Source organism: Euprymna scolopes, chromosome 37 (assembly GCF_053919585.1).
Source record: "Euprymna scolopes isolate OS-2025 chromosome 37, ASM5391958v1, whole genome shotgun sequence".
Classification (NCBI taxonomy): domain Eukaryota; kingdom Metazoa; phylum Mollusca; class Cephalopoda; order Sepiida; family Sepiolidae; genus Euprymna; species Euprymna scolopes.
The window spans coordinates 83,663,125-83,680,623 of record NC_136518.1 but is presented as its reverse complement, the minus strand read 5'-3'; the positions used below and the strand labels follow the sequence as shown (position 1 = coordinate 83,680,623).

General features: G+C 32.6%; 1 protein-coding gene across 50 annotated transcripts in view; it reads left to right on the top strand.

Annotated features, from left to right (window-relative positions):
• LOC145261258 (uncharacterized) overlaps positions 1-17,499 on the top strand; it is a 652,396-nt gene that overhangs the window by 474,044 nt on the left and 160,853 nt on the right. For 9 of the 50 annotated variants that reach the window (XM_080119659.1, XM_080119671.1, XM_080119664.1 and 6 more), the window contains 7 exons: positions 525-587; positions 1,183-1,233; positions 4,128-4,181; positions 7,115-7,174; positions 11,249-11,311; positions 15,352-15,414; positions 17,437-17,499. The exons of 10 other annotated variants lie outside the window; for them this stretch is intronic. In XM_080119659.1, the coding sequence (XP_079975785.1) occupies positions 525-587; positions 1,183-1,233; positions 4,128-4,181; positions 7,115-7,174; positions 11,249-11,311; positions 15,352-15,414; positions 17,437-17,499 (417 nt within the window). The remainder of the gene's footprint in view (positions 1-524; positions 588-1,182; positions 1,234-4,127; positions 4,182-7,114; positions 7,175-11,248; positions 11,312-15,351; positions 15,415-17,436) is intronic. 31 more of the 50 variants (XM_080119687.1, XM_080119683.1, XM_080119693.1 and 28 more) reach the window with 23 other exon arrangements.

Sequence of the window (17,499 nt, the reverse complement as noted above, 5' to 3'; positions counted from 1 at the left end):
ATAAAAATAGAGAATCTTTATTGTTTATACAAGAGTGCTCAATAATATAATAAACATAACAGTGTAGTAGTTATAAAGATTTTTATTTATAAAAACTTTATTTAGATACACATTTGCAAATATGTTTCAGTTATGGCTATTGGAAAACAGGCCTCTACAACTCCAACGTCTTTTCTTTTTACCTTCATTTAATGGAATAAGACAAAATAGATAGGTATTTCGATAGATAGATATATAGATAGATAGATAGATAGATAGATAGATTTGTAACTTGTAGAAATTAATCAAAGCACATTTATACAAATATTTGAATATTTATCAATTAGTAATTTAGACCAACAAATGATAAATTTTCTTTTCTTTTTTTGTTTGTTTGCGCATGTTTTTATTTTTAGATTTTAGATTAAATCGAATCTATTGTCTGCAACCAAATTTTTCTTCCACCAAGAATTGTTTGCCAAATAATCTATGAAAAAAAAATTAATAAAATTTAATTTTTTTTTATTCGTTTATTAAATTTGCAGAGAAAAATGAAGTAAGCACTGAGAAACCAAAAGGAGGAGAAAAGATAGAGGAAACATCTGAAGGTATAGGACACTACATTTAAATACTGCAAGGCGTAGTCCGAATGTAGAACCCATCCATAGTCATCCCTATGTTTTTCTATTCTCCCTTTCTTTAGGAAATTGATTCAAATTTCTTTAAATGAAGAAAGAAATATTTAATTTTCTGTAGAGCTATAACTTTTTTTAGTGTCATTTTTTATTGTCTTTTGGCTTTTATTCTTGTTTATATTGCCTTCTTGTATTTATATCTTATGAAGTAAAGCGAGGTGTTCCCCTGTACTACTGACCGGAATACCTCTCTAACCAAAATCTAAATATGAAACCTGTTTAGTCAGTAAGATAAGGCAAATATTATTTTGTGCCCCCCCCCCAATATTTCCAATCCATTTTTAAACAAAATAGTGTTGTCAATTTAAAGTTCGTCGCCTGTATTTATAAAATTTATTGACAACAGATCAAGTTTATATTCTCCTTTTGTCCCAGCATGACTTTATCTTTTCGATCTTATTTCTTAGATCAAACTAAATCCTCTGTCTGCAACCAAATACTCTTTCCATCAAGAACTGTGTTTTCCATTTTGATAAGTTTCAAGTTTCTTTATTCCTTTAATTTGCAGAGAAAAACGAAGTAAACACTGAAAAGCCAAAAGTAGATGAAAAACCCGAAGGTATTAGACGCCATATTTCAAATATTGCAAGGCATTGCTCTTACGTAGAACCTATAGTTACCTTTGTATTTTTCTTTCTTTTCCTTTTTATCTTTAAACACTTGATTCAAATGCCATACCATTCCAAACATTACAAGACATATCACCAATCAAAGGATATGTTCATATATTTTGTCCTTTTTATTCACTCCAAACAATGCATGTTTCCATTAAAACGTAAGAGACTATAGTGATACGGGACAGATTTATAGGAGCAACATAGTTAGGGAGTTGGGCAGCAAGATATTTGGTCACGTTATATTAAAATTTCTGCATGTTGGTACTGTTGAAAACATAGGAAACAGGAAGGGAATTCCAAAGTCCGATTATCTAAGGAAATAAAAAGAGGAGGAAATGGTCCGGTGTCTATGGATATCGACAGTTAAGGGATAGGATTATTGTCTTTGTATTTAGCCGTGACCGTTCTAAATATAGATTCAGGCCCTTGCACTGAAAAATAACGTCATAGTCTGAAGTCCTACCGAGCAAGATCTGTTGAACAGTCAGATTGTCGATAATAAAAGATTTTCATTTTTTTTTTTTAGAGATTTTTAGTTACTACTAACATTATTGCATTTATGGCCATCTTCCTATTTAAAGGATGGGATTGTTTTCTTTGTATTTAGCTCTCACTATTACAGATTGTTGAGCACTTTTGACATTGTTGCCCTAAGTATAAAAAAAACGGTTTGATGTTTATTCACGAAACTGAATTAATCATATAGATAGCAATACATTAAAGCAATTTCCTGCTCGGACATACGTTATCACCGTCCACCCCCGTTTTTAAATATAATATCATTCAGTCATGAAATATGTATTTTAAAAACAAATTATCTAATGTTGCTGTTGTATTGAACGTGAAACCCAAATGATTATATATTTTTTGGAATTAAAATGAGAATCTGTTTTGCCTAAAAGATGTACAATAATATCGTGGAGTTTTCATTCCCACCAGGCGTCCATAGAGTGAAAATATGTTACAAGAGTTTTGGACATAGACCCTCATAAGTAGATATATTCTAAAACTACATTAATCGGAATCGTCGTGGTCATCATCATCACCATCATCATCATCATCATCATCGTCGTCGTCGTCGTCACCATCATCGTCGTCATCGTCATCGTCATCATCATCATCGTCATCATCATCGTCGTCATCATCGTCATCATCATCGTCATCGTCGTCATCGTCGTCGTCATACTCGTCGTCGTCATCATCATCATTATCATTGTCATCGTTATCATCGTCATCATCGTCATCATTCAACTGTAGTGAAGATGATGGAGTTCACATGCTCACGCCAGATATTTCGGTTTTCGGCCAGAAATTTGGCTGTCAAAGGGTCAAAGTTCAATGATTTCACCTTCAAAAACTCTACCAAACTCCTCCATCAATTTTTAATCTAAACACTTGAAATTATAGATGCAGGTTATTTGAATATGAATCAAACTTTTTAATTTGATTTGAGCCAAAAACAATAAATGTTAAAGGGTTAAAATTGGAGTCAAAGTTTAAAAAAAATTTGACCTCTGCAGTCTCTACCAAATTACTCAGCCAATTTTTGATATAAACATTTGACATTTTACATAAAGTGTATTGAGACATAGGGCAAGCTTTTTAATCGGTTTTGGCCGAAAATTTGACTGCCAAGGGGTCAAAGTTCAAAAGATTTGACATTTGCGGTCTCTAGCAAACTATTCAACCAATTTTGGATCAAAACATTTGGAATTTTAGATAAAGGGTATTCAGATATGCGGCAAGCGTTTTAAGCAGTTTAGGGGCGAAATTTGACTGGAAACAGGTCAAAGTTGAAAGAGTTGACCATTGCAGACTCTACCAAACTCCTCCGCCAATTTTAATAGTTTAGACTGATGAGTGCATCAATGTAAAACTTAGAATCATATATATATATATATATATATATATATATATATATATATATATATATATATATATATATATATATATATATTGTTCTCAAGACTGCTGTGTGCGATACCAATTGAAGACAAATTGCTCTTTGTACCCCACTAATGGTCGCCCAAAATTCCTTTTCTCTCCGTCCAACTGGCTGTACATTAAGATTTTTGGGATCCTTTCATCAGACATTCTCAAGACATGACCAGTCCACTGCAGTTGGCACTGAATAAGGAATGACTCAATTCCAGAAATATTGCACTTTGTGAAAAGGTCAGCGTTGGCTACATTGTCTTGAAGGTTAATGCCAGAGATTGAGCACATACAGCTTTTATGAAATACATCGAATTGGTAAATATGATGTCTGTATGGATTCCAAGACTCAGAGGCGCACATGAGGATAGTAATATATATATATATATATATATATATATATATATATATATATATATATATATATATAGTAAAGAAACATTATGCGAATGATGGGATGATGGGATGCTGGGATGATGTAGAGTCTTGAAACCCACCACGTTTTTCTAGTGATAACTTTGCAAATTGGAAAATGGCGCTCATCGCGTTTTGCATTAGAACTTTTTATATTATATATTTTCATATTTTATTAAGAGGATAGATAGATATATAGATAGATAGATAGATATTTAGATTGATAGATAAATAGATTGATAGATAGATAGATAGATAGATAGATAGATTGTAGAAATATTTTAATATTTATTAATTAGTAATATAAACCAAAAAGTGATTTTGTTTTCTCTTTTTTGTTTGCGCATGTTTTTATTTCTAGATTTTAGATTAAATCGAATCCGTTGTGTGCAACCAAATTTGCCTTCCACCAAGAATTGTTTGCCAAATAATCCATGAAAAATTTTCGTAAAGTTCAAGTTTCTTTATTCGTTTATTAAATTTACAGAGAAAAATGAAGAAAAACCAAAAGAAGAAGAAAAAGTAGATGCAAAACCTGAAGGTATAGAACTCCACATTTCAAATATTGCAAGGCATGACCTTTATGTAGAACCCATAGTCACATCTATTTTTCTTCTCTCCGAGCAAATGATTAAATTTGATATCATTTTAAATACCACAATAAATTATATATAGATACCATAATTCAATATACATAGATACCACAATTCAATATATAGAGATACCACAATTCAATATATATAGATACAACAATTCAAGATATATAGATATCACAATTCAAGACATATAGATATCATAATTCAATTTCATAATTTAATATATAGATATCATAATATAGATGCCACAATACAATATATATAGATACCATAATTCAATATACATAGATACCACAATACAATATATATAGATACCACAATACAATATATATAGATATCACAATACAATATATATATAGATATCACAATACAATATAATATAGATACCACAATTCAAGATATATAGATACCACAATTCAAGATACATAGATACCACAATACAATATATATATAGATACCACAATTCAATATATATAGATATCACAATACAATATATATATAGATACCACAATACAATATATATAGATACCACAATACAATATACATAGATACCACAATACAATATATATAGATACCACAATACAATATATATAGATACCACAATACAATATATATAGATACCACAATACAATATATAAATACCACAATTCAATGTATATAGATACCACAATACAATATATATATATAGATACCACAATACAATATATATAGATACCACAATACAATATATAAATACCACAATTCAATATATATAGATATCACAATACAATATATATATATAGATACCACAATACAATATATATAGATACCACAATACAATATATATATATAGATACCACAATACAATATATATAGATACCACAATACAATATATATAGATACCACAATACAATATATAAATACCACAATTCAATGTATATAGATACCACAATACAATATATATATATATATAGATACCACAATACAATATATATAGATACCACAATACAATATATAAATACCACAATTCAATGTATATAGATATCACAATACAATATATATATATAGATACCACAATACAATATATATAGATACCACAATACAATATATATAGATATCACAATACAATATATATATATAGATACCACAATACAATATATATAGATACCACAATACAATATATATATAGATACCACAATACAATATATATATAGATACCACAATACAATATATAAATACCACAATTCAATATATATAGATACCACAATACAACCTCATTATTAGGGTTGGATTAAATACTGACTTTTAACAATTGAAATACAAATACTTTCGTTTAGGTTACCAGAAATACAAATACAAATACTTTTATTCCCAAGTCTAAAAATACAAATACAAATACTTTTATTCCTCAATCTCAAAATACAAATAAAAATACAATAACTGATTTAAACAAAAACAAATATAAGTACTTTTTTTTTTCAAAGTAATAAAGAAATCTGAAAATATGCAAAAAAAAGAAAAGAAAAGAAATATTTCCTTCAAAATTTGACATTACATTACATTCTATATCATGTCCTCATTGCATTTTATTATCATTAGAGCTCTGAAAGTTTCCTTCTCTCTCTCTCTCTCTCTCTCTCTCTCTCTCTCTCTCTCTCTCAAATATAAATACAAATACAAAATACTATTTTCCTGGATGCCATAATACAAATGGAAATTACTTTTTCTTGTGATGTTAAAATACAAATACAAATACAATTACATTAAAATTGTATTTAAATACAATTGAAATACAAATACAATTGTATTTGATCCAAGCCTACTCATTATATATATATATATATATATATATATATATATATATATATATATATATATATATATATATATATGTATATATATATATATGTTTTGTTCCGCATTGTTTGATGCAGTGAGAAAAAACGTTTCCTAAAAAACTCTTGTTAGTGTATGTGTACAAAGAAGACTGATTTTAAATAAAATCGCAGATGAAACATGTATGCATATATGTAGCCAATAATGTTTGTGTAAATAACAAACATAATTCAGCTCTTCTATTACTGAGCACTATATTATAAACACTCGCGTTTCATTTCATTTACATTGGATTGTTAGCAAAATTGCATTGAGAATAGTGGTGACTAAAATAAACTCTGGAGCAAAAAGGTCGCTCGTTTTAATGGTACCAATTTCGTCTTCATAGCACTTCAACCTTTTTTTTTTGAGCTAAAAATACAGGACACTTTACTTTTAGAACGATATATATATATGTTATATTCAGAAAAGATACACATATTTTTGTAGGAAATCTTAAGTGTAAAAGTTCAATGCATAGTTAGAAGAAAAAAAAACAATCAGGCTAAACCATCCACAGTGTATAAAAATAGAGAACCTTTATACTTAATAATATAATAAACAGAACAGTGTAATAGTCACAGAGAATTTGATTTATACAAACACTATTTAGATAAACATTTGCAAAACATGTTTCAGTAATAGCCACAGGAAAACAGACTGCTTCAATTCCAAAGTCTTTTCAATATACCTTCATCTAATGGAATAAGACAAAATAGATAGATAGATAGATAGATAGATAGATAGATAGATACATACATACATACACACATTAGATTATAGAAATTGATCAACGCACATGTACACAAATATTTGGATATTTATCAATTAGTAATTTAGACCAACAAATGGTGAATTTTGTTTTCTCTTTTTTGTTTGCACATGTTTTTATTTTTAGAGTTTAGATTACATCGATTCGTTTGTCAAGAACCAAGACTTCTTTTCCCCAAAAGTTATTTGCCAAAAATTCTATGAAAACTTTCCATAAGTTTCAAGTTGCTTTATTCGTTTATTTAATTCGCAGATGAAAATGAAGTGAGCACTGAAAAGACAAAAGAAGTGGAAAAAGTAGAAAAAGCTGAAGGTATTAGACGCCATATTTCAAATAGCGCAAAACATGGCCCTAATGTAGAACCCATAGTTCTCCCTATGTGTTTCTTTCTTTTCCTTTTCTCTCTTTAGACAATTGATTCAAATGCCATTCCAAAAACTGCAAGACATATCGTCAGTCAGTTCAAGACCTAAACATTATTTTCATATTTTTATCTTTGCTTTGTCACCCAAAACAAGTCATATTTCTACTGAAGTCTAAAAGGCTACTATAGTTTTTTTTTTTTTTTTTTTTTTTTTTTACACAGTGATCACCACTTATCAAGGCCCGGAAGCCACTCAGGGATAAGGGTTATTGCAAGTACATTACGTTAGTGTGGAGATTTGATGAAGTGTTTACTTAAGGGGGCGGTTCATTAGGAATTTATTAGCGTTGGACTTGAAGACATCCAAGTTGTAGTCCGGTGGGAAGCAGGCAGACGGAACAGTAGTAGGGCCAGATTTATAGGGCACAACTATGATAAGGAGTTGGATAGTAAGATGTTTGCTTATATAATATTAAAATTTCTGCATGTCATTACTGTCGGGGAAACAAGGAGCTGAAAGGGAATTCCAAAAGCAAACGATCCAGAGAAAGAAGCTATTCGAGTAGAAAATCTTCCAGCATATAGAAGCATCTAAAATTACTGAGGTGGATCAGTTACCTTGGATCATGGATTACATCTACAGTGGTGTGATATAAGATCACGTAAAGCTCAGAGTAAACAAGAATGTATCAAACTTAATATTTATACTCCAATGCCATCACGCTCAAGACTAGACAGTGCATTCTTAAGGCGTATGTTTCGTCTGTCTTGTTATATGGTTGCAGAAATGCATTAATAGCGCAAAAATTTGGTTTGTGAGACAAATGTTAGGGGTTGCTTGGAAATATGGACTAGATCTGGATGCACTAAAGGAAGGCTGATGGAAATTATAAAAAGACAAATGGTATTCTTATGACATATTTACCGTCAAAGAGGCATAAGACATCTGGTATTGACTGGTAGAATGACAGGATCGAAAAAGCAAGGTCGACCAAGACGCACTTTGATGGACAGTTTGATTGATTGAACGGGATTATTGATTTCTGACTATGGATAACCACTCACATTGGAGAGCCATGGTTGGCAATGTTGTTAAACGGCAGGACCGCTGATGATGATAACAGTGAAATGGTGACATTTGATTTTGGCTGATCGTTCAGGTCAAGGATATTTTATCTACATATAGCTCACACTTTTATAGGAGATTGAGGATTTTTGCTGCTTTAAGTCTCCATATTAAAAGGTGCTTTATGCAGTTTTTATAGTTTAGTTTATGCATAACTTGAAAGATGATATTATAGAAAGTAAAATTTAGAATAAAAATAGTGATATAGGGTTCAGATTTAGGAACAGAGGTGGGTTCTTGGCTTCGTCAATTTTCGTCAGCAATGGCGCGACATAGGTCCTGCTAGTAAATGTTAATAAAATATACTTAGTATACCACCTACGTTGCCTACTTTGCATAAAATTAAATTAGACTAAATATATCCCATATTTGGACCTCTTACACCTCGCTGGTAGGTCCCAAATTCATAATGATTGATGCATTAGATAAGAGTTATTACTATATACAGAAATATATAAACACACACACACACACACACACACACACACACACACACACATATATATATACCTTACTTTATATATAGAGATATTTGTTACTAGTGTGCATGTCTTTGTATTATTTGTGAGAAAAAGAAAACAAGAAATGCATCGTTATTTGGCGTTATAATCTATATATTACTACCGTAGTCCCTTTTAACATACGTAGTACGTGTGGTACAGTTTCCAAGTTATCAATTATTCGATTGGGAGATTGGGAACGCACCCCCAGATACCAACATGGAAATTTCTATGACTCGGCACAGTACATACAGGGTGGAACGATAAAAGTGTCGCCCTAAAGAAAACCACACTACAGCTTTATTTTTAAGCTTTTATTGAAAAAAATCAATTCAGGTAACTTGACTATGTAGTAGAGCTGACATCTATTCAATGTAACCACCTTCAGCCTCAATCACCGCCTCGATACGGGTCCAGAACTGGGAGTATGCTTTTTCCACAGGCATTGGCGGGAGCTTGGCTAATACTCGGTATATAGCAACAATCAGGCTGACTTTGGTATTGTGGGAGGTCATGTTGGTGATGTTCTCGACATATGACCAAATGAAGTAGCCCAGTGGATTCAGGTCGGGGGAGGAGGGGAACCAATGAGATTAGGTTACAAAGTCGTAGTACTTCTTTTGCAGCCAAGCCTGGTTCTCTTTGGACTTGTGGGCTGGTGCTTAGTCCTACTGCCACACCCAGGATCTATCAGCGGCCACCTGATTGTACCAGGGGATCACCACACTCTTCAACACATTCAGGTACATTTTGGTGTTGACTTTCAAACACTTTAAAGATGTGAGGTGGCATGAAGTGGCCTTCACTTGAAACCACACCAAAGACCATAACCATGGCGGTAAACTTTGCTTACATTACCCTAAGCACGTCCCTATTATTCGTGGTGATCCAGAGATGCATTTTGAGGGTGTTGGCAATGGCCCTGTTGTCATAATTTGGATCTGTAAAGAGCATGAATTGTATAGCTCGTTGAACATTGTGTCACTTTCAGACATGATAGAAGGCTCCTATCGTTCTTAGGATTGGTATACAACTGGCCAATTAATAGATGGTCTGCAACAAAAAATGAAAACCGTTTTTATCAAGCGGAAATGGAATCATGTCGTCTTTTCCAGGGTAATAATTTTATCATCAATGTGATTGTGTTGCAGCAATATATTACATATGAAAGATGCCACTGTGGAATTTCCACGGGTCCCGCTAGGTTCTATAATTTAAATACAGAAGAATGGTTTCAAAGCACCAATATTTTCTTTTTAATCCATACCATGCAGCCACGTTTGGCACAAGGCTTTTAAATCAACCGTTATTCGCACTTCCAAGAAATATGATCAACAAGGGAGTTTATATCTCCCACGGTAAAGATAATTTACAAGAAAAAAAAAAATGTCAGAAACTGATGGAGACTTTTTAATAAGTTGAAAGTTTGTTTATTCTTTAAGATAAATAATTTATTTTGCAAATAAAAAAACGGAAAAAACTAAAACACATCGTTATTTGACTTTCTATTTTCTAGAATATAATTCAAATACGAAATGATGTTTTCAAAGTGTCAATATTTTTTCTTTTAATCAGCTTAATATGAATTTTCTATCCGATTTACAAATCTTATCTTTACACATCCCTCGTCTGACGTCACTTCCGCTAAATCTTTAGGTCCAATGTTAGACTTATTGCCACAAAATTTTAATCGCCCGAACCCTACTGACCCTTTATCTATGATGTTTTCAAAGTGCCAATATTTTTTCTCATTTGTATTAAATGTTTATTGATATTGATTAATAATTTATCGATTTTTATCCATTATTTTGATTAGTTAGATTACTGTTCTAATCTTGAGTGTTATTGCGCAAGAACTCATGACGTAACGGATAAAGTACTGGGTAAAATTCAGTCCTAAGTGACACTCTTCTGGAAATTGAAGAGTCAATCTTCAGTGCGTACGATACTAAAAATACAATTGGGAATTATTTAAATCTTCTACCACGTCATGGCTGATAGAACGAGAACATTCTAACCCTTTGGATTGAATAAAGAGTTCTGTTTGAAATTCTGAGCAGATTTTCTAGTCCAAAAGAAAGATACCAGAATTCAATGATACATTTGAAGAAGGTCGGAGGTTACATCCACCAAAACTGTGTGCGAATAACACTCAAAATGAGAACTCTAGTATAAATAATCCAAATTATGAGTCCTCATCTCAAAAAGTCAGAAACATTATCGATTTAATTTTCTCTTATTTTTTTTTATGTGCATGGCTTTATTTTGAAATCTTAGATAAAATCGAATTCTCTAGTAGTGAGAAAATTTCTTTTCCTCCAAGAATTGTTTGCCAAACAATCTATGAAAAATGTTCAGAAGTTTCAAGTTTCTTTATTCGTTTATTAAATTTGCAGAGAAAAATGAATTGAGCAACGAAAAACCAAAAGAAGGGGAAAAAGTAGATGAAAAACCTGAAGGTATAGGACACGACATTTCAAATATTGCAAGGCATGACCTTTATGTAGAACCCATAGTCACATCTATTTTTCTTTCTTTTCACAAAGATTTTAATATTTATCAATAATTAATGTAGACCATAAGGCACTTTGTGTGTGTGTCTGTCTGTGTGTCCATGTGTCTGCGTGTGTGAGCTTGTTCCATATGAAGTTTGAAACGACTGAGCCGATTTTTAAAAAATTTTACATAAACATACTTTATGTGTCTGGGAGTGTTCTATTATAGGGTTTTGTATTAGAATGCCTCCGATAAGTGTCAACAATCAATAATCGAAAAAAAGAAGGAACAGTCCGATTTTGGATAAAGTTAACATCCTTATACAGCCTTACATCACAAGTACATTTGATAATTTTTATCACCGCACAAGCAGAAGAGTCAGACGTATAAAATCAACAGCTGGTTCTTTGTTAAGGCAAGGTGCACGTTCGAAATGAATATTTCTATTTAGAACACACTGGAACCGTGATACTTGACTTCTGCCTTTTCAACCTTTATTTAAGCCATTATATAAAAATAATTTTATAAAATCTACACAGCAGTGTAAACTACAATGTATCGTGGACTAAGTCACTGTTGTGGGCATATGAAGCTTCCCTCAGTGCACTACGGTGGGTCACTGACTAGAGCAAACAATCAATTGATTTCATTAAAATGGGCGATTTTGTTGATTTCAAAGTACAAAACATATGTTTATTGTCGACTGAAATATGTTCCTGTGCAGTTCTAAGAAGTCCACCCTCCGACACTTTGCCTTCTCACTTTTTGAGAAGAGGCTAATTCATTGCTAATCGCCGCTATCACGGAATGATGATGGTGCTGTTCAGGCCTTTTTTTGTGGGCCAGAAGTTAGGCAAATGAATAGTTATGTTGTCGATATAATTTTGTGATATTATAGCTCCTGGGTCTTTGCTTAGTCTGGCCCTTAAAGTTATCAAACCAGAAAGCCAAGATTTCAAATATCTATTTAAATTACTGTTCTTATTTTGAGTGTCATTTTCATAGCGTTTCGGTCGTTGTAACCTCCGACCTTCTTCAGGTGTATCATGTTGAACTCAGGAATGTTTCTGCTGAACTCAGGAATTTGGACACAATTTCGAATGGAACTCTTTATTTATTTCATGGGGAGTAGGTTGTTCTTGTTCCGTCAGCCATGACTGGATAGAGGTCCTAAGTAATTCGCAATTGTATATTTCGATTGCCCACACTAAGAATTGAACCTTCAACCTTCAGGAGAATATCACATTTTACAACTGATTTTTCCAAGTACTCTAACCACTGCGCCATCGGTTCTTGCGGACAATTGCGAATTACTTAGGGATTCTATCCAGTCATGGCTGAAGGAACAAAGTATGCTACCCCCGTGAAGTGAATAAAGGGTTCTGTTCCAAATTCTGTCCAAATTTCTGAGTTCGACAGAAACATTCCTGAGTTTGGCAAGATACACCTGAAGAAGGTTGGAGGTTAGATCGACCGAAACGTTCTGAAAATGACACTCAAGATGAGAACAGTAGTCTAATGAATCCAAATAATACAAAAAAACAATCCTTATCTCAACAATTCAGAAACGTAATATCTATTTAAATATTGAATAAAATCTTTTTTTAATTATTTTATTTTTTTAGGGAAGTATTTTTTATTTTTTTTGGGGGGGGGTATTCTATTTTTCCATTTTTAGACAAGCGAATTGTAGTCATGTTGTAACTCCCGGGTCTTTGTGTAACCTGGTTCTCAGTGATCAAATTTCAAGGCCCAGATTCCAGATATATATTTAAATATTGAATAAAATCTTTTTTTAATTATTTTATTTTTTTAGGGAAGTATATTTTTTTTTGGGGGGGGGGGGTATTCTATTTTTCCATTTTTAGACAAGCGAATTGTAGTCATGTTGTAACTCCCGGGTCTTTGTGTAACCTGGTTCTCAGTGATCAAATTTCAAGGCCCAGATTCCAGATATATATTTAAATATTGAATAAAATCTTTTTTTAATTTCCTTTGGGGATTATTTTTCTTTTTGTTTCGGGAGGTGGTATGTATTTTCTATTTTTCCATTTTTAGGCAAACGAAATGTTGTTCTGTTGTGATATTGTAGCTCCCGTGTAAACTTGTCCCTGCAGTGATCAGAAGGCTCAAATTTCAGATATCAATTTAAACATTGAATAAAATCTTTTTTATGTCCTTACAACTCTGCAAAATAATCACCGAAAGAAGATCACTTTTGCAGAATTGTTTTCTCCTATTTACTAGCTTTTATGAAGAAGTCATTATCCGTATTAATAAAATTGTGTGACCATTTCCTATGTGGCTGTCTATGCGTGTTTCTCGTCTCTACGTGACTTACACGTTCTTTTATGGACAACTAGAAGATATACCCGTTGCCCGGCATTAAACGGCATTAAACGTAACGTTAAATTCCCTTTTAAAAAAATTAAGTAAAAAAAAAAAACACGGAAAGAAACTGAGACGTGTGCATACGAGTATCATGTTCTTTTTTTAAACAGTTCATTTTTTGTAGGTAAAACAAAACTACTCGAGCTGAGATCGAACTCAAAACCTAAAGACAGTGAGTCAAGTACAATAACCATTACCAGCCTGCCAAGTTCTTTAAAAGGTGTTTTCGAACTTCATGAAACAGTTAAAAAAATTTTTTAAACCGACCCCCCACACACGTACCAATTTTCAAATTTGACCCCTTAGCAGCCTTTTTATCCGAATAAAAACTAATTAAAAAAGTTTTCCACATGTTTGAATAGACTATATATCAAATTTCAAGTCTGCAGATCAAAAGTTCTTTGAGTATATAGGTTGAGAAATCACACACACACACACACACACACACACACACATTCTAACTTTTATAGACAGATTAATTTATTGGAATTAAAAATTCAATAATGTAAAACACTAAAACAGTCATTTCAAACATTAATGGACAATTGATTTTTTTCTTTTGTCCTTGCATGACTTCGTTTTTATATATTTTAGTTTTTAGATAAAATCGAATCTATTGTCTGCAACCAGTGTTATAGTTGTCAAGATTTTGATTCATACAGTATTTTGATGCACATTTGCAAAACATGTTTCAGTAATAGTTATTAGAAAACAGACTTTTTCAATTCCAGTGTCTTTTCTATATGCCTTCATTTAATGGAATGAGCTAAAATAGGTATTTAGATAGATAGATAGATAGATAGATAGATAGATAGATAGACAGACAGATAGGTAGAGAGATAAATGGGTAACATGGACCCACACGTCGCATGTAGAGACGGTCACAATGGAACAAAAAAAGGGGGGAAAAATTCAATTATTTTTTCAGTTAAAATGAAAAGAATTTATTCAAGTTACTTTCCAAAATAACGCATTGCTTTTTGTTTTAAAAGTCTCTTAGTTTATCTCATCTTCCCTGCCATCTCGACACGAGCTTAAAAGTTTCTCACCACCATATGCCACACATTCATCTTCTGTTAGCACATGCCTTTTCCCATCCTCACCACGTGCTTCGCCGTCACTTGCTCTCCACGTGTCCTTTTATCTGTTCTTTGTCTTCCTTCACTGTGACGTCACTACGTGCACTGACTCGGTCATTTGCATATGTGTCCTGCGTTTGCTGCCGCTACAACTCACGTAAGCGGCTCCATTACATGGATACACATTTGCCAAACATGTTTCAGTAATAACTATTAGAAAACAGATTCCTTTAATTCCAACGTCTTTTCTATATACCTTCATTTAATGGAATAAGACAACGTAGGGTTGATATTTAAGTAGATAGATAGATAGATGGATGGATCAACGTACATGTACACAAATATTTTAATCAACAAATGATAAATTTTGTTTTCTCTTTTTTGTTTGCGCATGTTTCCATTTTTAAATTTTAGATTAAATCGAATCCGTTGACTGCAACCAAATTCTCCTTCCCCCAAGAATTGTTTGCCAAATAGTCCATCCAAAATTTCCATAAGCTGCAAATTTCTTTGTTCATTTATTAAATTTGCAGAGAAAAATGGAGTGAGCACCGAAAAACCAAAAGAAGGAGAAAAAGTGGATGAAAAACACGAAGGTATAGGACACGACATTTCAAATATTGCAAGGCGTGGCTCTAATGTAGAACCTTCTATTTTTCTTTCTTCCTACTTTTCCTTTTTTTCTCTATAGGCAATCGATACAAATGTCATGCCATTTGAAATACTGCAACACGTGGTCCAAATCGAGCAATATAATATGACAAAAATATACATGCATAGCACGAACACATTTTTTTTTAGACTTATTTATATGGAAATCATGCCAAACAAGACATGAAGCCACTTGATGTAAGGCGCTAAAAAATACTATTTCAAGGTAAAAAATTTGCCAACGATAAGTGTTAGATGGTATAAATTTTGACCCAGAAAACTGCAATTATTCCCCCTTTGTCAGAAACATCGCTCATGGAATGTAAGGACTGAAGGACAAAATAAGGAAAGTGAGAGTTATGCGGTTGTCGAAAGTAAATGCAGGTCGACTTTCTGCTCTTCTTATTTAAATCCAGATTGGCAAACAATCGCCACTCAATATTTATCGCCCTCCCTTGTGGCAGGATAACACAAGAGTCGGAGAGTGGCTTTGAAGAGCAAGCGCCCTAAAGAAAGAGCACTCTGACCTGCAAAAATGCCTGAAAAACCCCCTCGGCATTCTCCTGTAAGGACACCGCACGTAACATAAAACACATTTACCCACACGTTAATATGCACACACCTGGGCCCAACACGTTGTTGCAGACTATGTTGCAAGCAACAGAAGACAAGAAATAACTCAACTCCTTTTTGTCTTTAACAACATTTCTGGGTACTTTCCCGTATAAAATGTGATTCCAAACGTGCTCGTCTTTTATAATGCATGTCCTCTCGAATGTCATCTACGTCTCTCATGTGATCTTCCCTCTAACATCCTTTCTCTTCTTTTTATAGTCTTTTCTGTTTCCTTACCATGACGTCATTTCACACACGGCACGGTATTTGCATATAGCCGCCATACTCTATTACACTCAGGCGATTAGCAATAAAATATACCTTCTTAAAGAGATATGGTAAAACTTGTGAGAGTGGACTTTCTAGAACTACACAGGATCAAGGCTATATTTAACCAACAGAGAAAAAGCTATTTTAACACTAGGCTAAATTATGTTGGCTTTGTTGCTGAGGGACTTTTTCACAAACAACCTTTTCTTTTCTTACTATAAGACATGTCTCTAATCACTTCAAGAGCCAACGATTGTTTTCGTTTTTTTTATCTATACTTACTTCCTCGCATGGATAAATTTTATTCATTTACTTTTTTGGTTTGCGCATGCATAAAGTTTTAGAATTTAGATTAAATTAAATCCTTTGTCAAAAACCAAATCCTCTATCCCCCAAGAAATATTTACCAAAATATCTATAAAAACATCCCATAATTTTCAAGTTTCTTTATTCCTTTATTAAATTTGCAGAAAAAAATTAACTCAAAATAAGCGATATTTATGCAAAGTTTTCTATAAAGTAGAAGGGCACAAGTTTAATTTGTTGAGCATGTTGACGAATTTGCATTATCATCAATACTAGACTGTACAGCAGCTATCGTTTGTTATGTGCACACGGAACAACATTTTACATTTTCGTTTAGAGTAATTATAGTGTGAAAACGTTTCACAGTTTCTGTAATTAATTGTTCTGATGATCGATTATGAGAAACTCACGACTTCCTCGAACTGAACTGTGATTTTCAAAATTAATTTACACAATTTGCATATGTGCTGCTCGGGTGTCAGTCCCGCCATGATGAACTGCCAAATCAAGCTGAACTCAAAATAACCGATAGTTGCCAAATCTGAAATCAAACAAAATAGAGTTGTTAGTTTATATTCATAATATTCATTAGCAATCGATCAAATTTATTCTCTCTTTTTGTCCCTGCATGACTTTACTTTTTGCGATCTTATGTCTTAGATCAAACTAAATCTGTGTGCAACCAAATACTCTTTCCACCAAGAAGTATTTGCCAATAATTTATGAAAAAATGTCCATAAGTCTCAAGTTTCTTTATTCATTTATTAAATTTGCAGAGAAAAATGAAGTGAGCACTGAAAAACCAAAAGAAGGTGAAAAGATAGAGGAAACCCCTGAAG